General features: G+C 51.0%; 1 protein-coding gene across 1 annotated transcript; it reads right to left on the reverse strand.

Annotated features, from left to right (window-relative positions):
- Positions 1 to 582: 582 nt before the first annotated feature.
- On the reverse strand, positions 583 to 5,093 carry NCS54_01375900 (Hypothetical protein; the record flags this gene model as incomplete). The annotated part of the gene is made up of 2 exons (XM_053158932.1): positions 583 to 2,714; positions 2,843 to 5,093. 2 exons carry the CDS (start codon positions 5,091 to 5,093, stop codon positions 583 to 585), a joined length of 4,383 nt encoding a protein of 1,460 aa, XP_053014907.1.
- Between the last annotated feature and the right edge of the window lie 2,917 nt (positions 5,094 to 8,010).

Consider the following 8,010-nt stretch of genomic DNA (forward strand, 5'->3'; position numbering starts at 1 on the left):
CGGTAGTTGCCATTATGGCTGCCTGCTGTGCCGCGTTGACCTGGTCACCTTGCCGTCGTCTTCGTGATACCCTCATGTGCCAGCCCCATCTCGACCTTAGTAACTTTGAGAGCGAAAAGGCGCTTCAGCTTAGTGGTCAGAGCGATCCCTCTGACTAAGGGACAGACCCGGGTTCGAGTCTCGGAAGCGTCTAGCCAGCCTCAAAGAGCTTTTTTTGCTGATTAGAATGATATTATTTTTGCCTACCCTGGACTACTATATCTTTCTCTTTTTCGTCTTTCTTCTACTTCTTTTATTTTTACCTCCTCTTATATTATTTATACCATCTCCTATAAGCATTCTAATTATATAGTTAAAGCCAGCTATTATCACCAAGTCCTATTCGTATGTATAGTTACCGTTAAGTATTATGTGGGTAGTATACCTACTGTGGGAGCCCCCCCTCTCTCTCTCTCTCTCTCTCTCATATACTCCTTTTTTTTTTATTTTTATTTTCCCTTCCTATTATTGCCTATCACATCACATTATATATCATTATATATAACTAGTCAAACGTATTACACTATGCGTAAAACATAGTAATTAACTAAGCTCTTGAGTTTGTCTCCACTTGAGCACTAGATCAAAGACGGCCATAGCATTGGTCATCTCTCGCCCGCATACCAACTTGCTATGCTTACGGCCCAGCCAGTCAGCATAGTCATCCCGACCTTTGAAGTCTCGACCGGCAGCCTCCTGGACTTGCGACCATATATCTGCCTCCGTCACGGCGGCCAACGCCATAGGGACTACAGCATGCTTCCACCGACATGATGCTCCTTTGGTCTCGTAACCGTCCCGACAGAGCTCCTGCGATACGTGACAGTAGAAGCAGCTCAAGAAACGTGCCTGTGGATCCTTCTTGTAGTTGACCAGACCCTGAAAGATCATGCAGCTGGAGAAGGACAGATCCTTCTCTGCTGTGGCACCACAGGTACCCCACTGGTGCCCGGCCTCCTTGACGCCATCGAACATCCAGCAGATGCGGCAGCCCATCTTGCCAAGCTCCTCTATCTCCTCCAAGGCGGCCTCGAAACGTTCTAGAGCGAGGGCATCGCGCCTGCCGCGGGCATGTGATGCTATGATACCCTGCGAGGATAGCTCACTCTTCCACAACAGCTCATCGCGGCGGCAATTATCGCATCGGACGGCATCGAGATCTCCACAGTCCCGTAGGTCACCGTCCAAGCATTGGCCAAGGAGGCGGCGACGGCAACCTTGTGTCCGGATCAGACTGCGTACCTCGCGCGTGCTCAAGTCTAGGTAGCTGTCGCGGATATGGTCCTCAACCGGCCAGTCCTTCTCCTCGACGACTATCTCTGCGGTGACGGGCTCCCCAGCTCGCCCGCCCCGCCCCGCCTCCTGGGCGTAGTCGATGATGCTGAATGGGGCCTCGAGATGGATGACATGGACGATGCCTGCAACATCAAGGCCCGTGCCTAGAGCCGCGGTAGCCACGATGTAGGGTGTTTCGCCGTTGACCCATGCCTGGAAGCCCTGCTCGCGCTGGGCAAGGAACTGCGCATCGCTATCATCGCGCTGAGCGTGATAGTAATGGCAACCAAGCTGCCGGGCAAGCGCTCTACACTTCGCGTGGCTGGTGCAGTATATGACCCCCTTCTCCCCCGGTGCTAGACGTGGGAGCCGGGCGTCCACCAGCCTCTTCACCTCCATGACGCCCCGTCCGTTACGGACGCGAAGGACGGAGTACCGCACGTTCAGCCGATGGCTCGAAGCCCGTATGTAGAGCGGAGCCTGGAGCTGCATGGCTTCTTCGAAGTCGCGTTGACGGAGCGGCGGCAGGGTCCCAGTGAGGAATACGAAGGGACACCCCAAGCTCCGCAGGAGAACGAGGCACCGGAGCTTCGCGCGGTAGGTTTCGGCGGCAGTGAATGACAGATGGCACTCGTCAATGACCACTCGGTCCAGCCTTCCCCTGACACTCAGATCAGCGGCCCACTGCAGGAAGTCATCGGTGACAGCCGCCTCGGCCGAGACCAGCGTAACCCTGGGCCAAGATTCACGCGCCTCGGGCCAGGACTTGCAGTCTAGGCCGGCATCGACGCAGCGTGTGACTAGCTGCCTCTTCAACTCGGCGAACGGAGCCACCACGATGGTCACGCCTGCACCTGCCAGCATAGCCGGGACCATGAAGACCAAGCTCTTCCCGCCGCCCGTTGGCAGCACGGCAACCAGCGGGCTCTGCTTCGCCGCGGCCAACCTGACGGCCTCTTCTTGCTGGGGTGACCGAAACTGGGCAGCGTCATCACGCAGGACAGCCCGGAGTGCCCGCAGGATCATGTCGTCCTTCTTCTTGTCCCCCACTGCTGCTGTCATACCTGCCCTTAGCTTCTCGAGCGAGGCGATCTTGGCCCGCTTCCGGGGAGGGTGGCACTTCTTCTCCTCGCCGCCAGACTCGGCCGCACCCTTGCGCTTCGAGGACGAAGTTGACGGCGGCGGCTCCAAGGCCGATTGCTGCTGCGCGTCGCAGCCGAGGAACTTGTGCCAACGACGGCTCACCTGCCCGAATATGTCCAGAGACTCGGCCGTCAAGCGCTTCAGCACATCGATCGTGACACCGTAGTTGGCGGCTGTCTGGCCGGTGTGACAGGCAGCCAGATCGTCCGGCGCCTCGTACTGCTCCGACTCGTCATCGTCGTCGCCGTCCTCAAAGTCTGCCCGAGCGGCCCCCGGTCGCGAGCGTGCTTCTTGCTGATGGCGATGGCGATGTGGCGCCAGTCTTGGAGCGTGATCCTGCGGCCGATATAGTGGGAGGTCCACTTCCCCATGGCCCCAGACATACGACTGCTCTCCCATGGCCCCGTCTCGTTATGCCAGATGAAGTCGCTCGGCGGTGCCATCTTGCCATATAGCTCCCATCTGTCCGCCTCCCAGCGATCCGTCAGCGGTCGGATGTAGACCATGTACATCACGAGCAGCTGCCCGATCCTCTCCGGCAGGAAGCGGGGGATCACCTTCGGCGAGTCGAAGTGGGCCAGAGACTTGTGGTACTGGGTGACGAGCACAACATCGCCGTCGATGACAAAGACGTTGCGGTCCCTGTTGATGCCGTTGACCAGGCGCAGGCCCGTGATCTCTTCCCCTCGGCTGGGCTGGCCGCCGGTGATGTGGGAGAGGAGCAGCAGAAACTCCTCGAACTTCTTCACCAGCTTCAGGTACTTCCTGATGCCCGCCCACTTCCACTCGCCCGCTCGATCTAGGAACTCTGTCTTCCGCGAGCCCATGACGAGGTCCTCGAGCATCTCGACCTCCTTGCCAGCGAGGTCGTTGGTATGGATGAAGGACCGGCCTCGTCTTGTATGGGTGAGGTCATCCTCAATGCCGGCCAGAGGAAGGATGAAACGCTCGTCGTCGCCCTCCTTGAACATCAACTGACCCCACAGCAGGTCCTCGGCGTCTTTCGTCATCCTAGCCACCATGTGACGAATCTTCTCCATCAGGATCGGCTTGCCCATGAAGTACATCATCTCGCCGTCCTTGCTCCAGGACACCATCAGCCGGCTACCAGTCTCCTGCGCGATCTTCCTTCCGTATAACAGCAAGCTGAGCGTATAGCCCATGGGAGAGTATGTCGCCTTGCAAAGCCAGGCGTCTCGAACCTGGGCGAACCGTTGCGCGAGGTCCGTCATCCCGGCCCGCTCCCGGGTGGGTATAGCCCACTCTCCCAGCAGCGCCCGCCCCGTGAAGACGAGTCCCGCAAGCACGTAGGTGAATAGGTGGGCAGGTCGGAGCTGCCCCGTCTCGCCGTCGATTCCCAGCACCCCGACGAAGTGCCACAGCGGGCTCGCAAAAGGGTCCCCGTCGAGCCGCTGCATCCAGAAGTCCGCCAGAATCTGCAATATCTCTTCCTGCAGCCCCTCGCCCGACTGTTCCTCGTCCTGCAGATGCGCCCAGAGCAGCTCGAGGCTGGCCCTCTGTGCAGGCGTGAAGCGAAAGCCGTGTTCGGCAAACAGCGCATCCTCCTCCAGCGACAGCACGTTGAGGCAATAGCATAAGAACCGCTTCACATATACCAGGTAGCGATCCATGCTGGTCTTCTCCTGCAGCGGCCCAAACGGTCGGCTGTGGGCATCGTGAGGGTGGGGGCTGGCCAGGAGCAGGCGGGTCATCAGGGGCATGCTCTTTAACCCGCCGATGCAGCGGTCGAAGAATAGACGATCTAGAGCCGTGGCCATCCGTCGCAGCTCGTCGTCGTCACAGCCGGGCATCCTGCTGCAGGCTTGGATATCCACCAGATTCCTCCCGGCGAAGTGGGCTGACCAGCCGGTCCTCTTCAGCCAGTTCGTCGTCTCGTGCCTCAGGATCCCCTCCTCCATGACCTTCTGCATCTTCTCCTGCTCCTCCTGCTGCAGTGACCACCCTTGGGTGATGTCGGCGATCATCGTCTGATCTTCCGGGTGCGTCTGCTGCCTGTCTGCCATCGTCGCTCTTCTCCCCCTGCCGACCGGCGTCGGAGGATCTCCTGCTGCCGAGACAGCATCATCGTTACCGCTGGTCGAGATTCTTACGCAGAAGTAGTAAATCGCCCTCTTTGGACCTGTAAAGAAGGTTTGCAGATAGACGCCGGTCCAGAGGCCCGCCTGCGCCTTGGCTCCCTTTATGTTGTGCTCGCCGTTGAGGTGAACCCGCAGGCACTTCCAGCTCGGCGTGAGGTGCCTGCAACCCGGCCAGGTGCAAGCGAAGCCCCGGTGAACGACGAGACCCTTGACGGCCCGGGTCGGGTTTGACGCACCGTGCTGGACGAGCTGCTCCAATGCCGGCCCTTGCAGCTGTAGACCCTTATGGCGGTGGATGATATCGCTGCGGGCCCGATGGTCGATGTCTGGGTGACGGTCCCTCAAGTGACCCTCGAGGCTGCAGACCGCATAGCCGTGAAAGGCGCAGATCAACGACCGGTATTCGCCATTATATATAAGCCACCCTTCTCCCGGTTTGGTGGCTTCTGCATGAACACAGCTGGCGGACTCTCCTGTATCTTCTTGCCGCTCCGGTTCGTTGCCGCCGGGCGAGTCTGTGGGACGCCCTCGGGCCATGGCTGCGATCTGGACTATGTCGAGCCCTTCCCTACCTCCCTCTGGTTCCTCCTCTTAGGATACTGTACGTGCAGTCCTTGTTTCCCTTCTTTCTTTCTTTTCTTGATAGTCTCTCCCTCGAATGATTGCCGCTTGCTGGGAAACTGCTCGGTCGTCCTTAGTTGCGCTCATTTTATAGACTCATGTCCATATGAAAAGGATATCCCTCGTTCACCCGGTCGGTCGCGAGAAGGCTGGCCTTGGGAGACGCGTTCTGTTGTATTTCCCTCCTTTGCTTGCTTTTTCCTTAACCCTGAAGTTGCCCTTCCCTTTATCCTGATTGGCTGCAGCATGAAATGGTAGTTTGGGACTGGTAGTTTGGCCCCCCTGCCCGCGTCTGGGACCCACCCCCGCGTGTATCCCTGCATGCCCATTCGTCCGTGCCCCTGACCCCGAAATGGTAGTTTGGCCCAAACTACCACTGGCCTCCCGGTTAGGCATTATATATATATATTATCTAGCCTATCTTAAAGTACTTTCCTCCTAGTAATAATATATAAGATCTTCCTAGGGACTTAAGAGTGCTTAGGGTTTAGATAGCTATAAATAGTGATTTATATAACTTGCGGAAAATATTTATCCTAAAATTACTTAGTATTTATTTACCTCTAATAGGTTTTATAGAGGAGTTAGATAATATAATAGCAGGCAATAATAAGACTAAGATAATACTAATCCGCTAATATTGTATTCTCTATAAATATTATAAAAATAATAAAGATAGTAATAATCATAATAATAAAAATAATAAAAAAAAAAATAAGAATTATTATTAATATAAATTAAAAGTTTAGTAGGGGATTCTAATATATTTAATAGGAGTAGAACTTAATTATATATGTAATAGTAGGGCCTAGATTATATATGCGATAGTAGGGCCTAGATTATATATGCGATCGTGGGGACTTAATCACATATATAATAGATAAACCTAACCCTAATACCTTAGTATAATAGGCTTCCTAGAGGGCCTCCCCTCTAGCTATAGGCATGCTAGGCTAGAAAATGCTAGCTATTTTAGCCGCAAGTGGCTTAGAGTCTTGCCTACTTAAAAAGCCCTATCTTTTATAGACTCTAAGATTACTAAAGCCCTCCAAAGCCAGCTTTTCTACCCAATTAAGCCTATTAGCCTACCCTGTAGCTCTTATAGAGCTATAGCTACCTTAGGCCATTAGGATACCTGCAAGGGTGCTAATAGAAGGTAGATTATAAGGCATAACGCGATAACTAGGGCCTTTTTCAAAGCCCTAAGTAGCCAGCCTACCCTAGAGGTCAAAAAAGAACCCCTAGTCCACCTAGAAGGTAGCCTAAGGGCCGACTTCGCAGTTACCCTAGGAAATAGCCGCTATTACTATGATACTCAAATCGTAGCTATTTCAAAGGATTCTACCAAGGAAGACCCTTATAGCACCTTGAGAGAGGCTACAGAGGAAAAACGCAGAAAATATAGGTCTCTCAGGGCCTTCTTTCAGCCTCTTATCATCTCAGCAGGTGGCCTTATGGACCTAGAGACCGCTAAGACCTATTAAAAGCTCTAGGACCTCATCGGCCCCCTGGCGGCAAGCCAGCTAGACTCCTCTATAAGCCTTGCCCTTATGAGGACTAGGGCGACCTCTGCGGCTTCTATAGCCCGAGATACCCCTAGCAACCTAGCTAGATCGATCTGGAATACTTCTAGGGCCTCCTAAGGCTATTTTGCCTTTATCTCTTATCTCTTATCTCTTATTTCTTATCTCCTATCTCTTATCTCTTATCTCTTATCTCTTACCTCTTATTTCTTCTTTCTTATTTCTTATTTCTTACTCTTTATCTCTTATATCTCTTATATCTCTTATATCTCTTTTCTAGCTATATCTCTTTTCTTTAGTTATATTTCTCTCTCTTAGTTATATCTCTCTTTTATTAGCTATATATCTCTTCTTCTAGTTATATCTTTTTACTCTTATATTTCTTTTATTTTTCTTTCCTAGAAAAATCTCTTCTCTTTACCTTATAAGCTATATCTTTAGCTAGAAGAAACCTGTAACGGTGCACCTTAGCCGTCACGCCACAGGCCAAAAGATTGGGCTATAATCGCTATTGTAGCAATCATAGTAGTGCTTCAGCTGCCTATAGAGGCTTACAGCGCCGTTACCTGTAACCAAGCCATAACAAAACCTCTCGGGCAGACTAGCTTAGATAGTAAATACTAACCCCAACCATAACCCTAACCCATAAAGCTTATATGCACTAAACCTATCTATTAAAGTCTTATAAGCTATATTAGTAATCCAGTAGATAGAGTTTAGGTAATTATAGAAAGACTTAGTTTCTAGCTAAACTATTAACCTATAGGTAGCATATATTAAAATCTAATACTAAGCGTTATAAATAAAGCTATCTAATAGGCCGTTTATATTATTGTTATTAATGCTTATTATAACCCTCTTTAAGCCTTTGTTTAGGTTATTTAGGCTAGCTGCTCTTTTTCGCCCTTTAGAACTAATAGTTAGAGGTATATATAGTTTTAGCTTTAAAGCCTAGTAGTATTTATAATAATACTATTAATTCTACTCCTATTATATAGTAGATAGTTAATAATATATCTTAAGGAGCTTTAGCTATAACCGAGCGGGTAGGGCTTTATTAATTATATATGCTATTAATAGCATTTAGGGATAGTAGCTAGCCCTAGCTATAAATATTTATATTAGATTAATTATATTAGATAGGTAGTAATAGTTTATCTTTTTAATAAGTTTATTAAGGTAATATTTAGTAATAGTAAGAGCTACTTACCTATATAAGGAGAGAGTCTATAGTATAATAAGATCTCGAGTTAGATTTTTAAGGATATATAAGGCTTATATTAAGCTAAGGTGCCTTTTTTTATTATAAG

This window comes from Fusarium falciforme, chromosome 12, assembly GCF_026873545.1.
Source record: "Fusarium falciforme chromosome 12, complete sequence".
Classification (NCBI taxonomy): Eukaryota; Fungi; Ascomycota; class Sordariomycetes; order Hypocreales; family Nectriaceae; genus Fusarium; species Fusarium falciforme.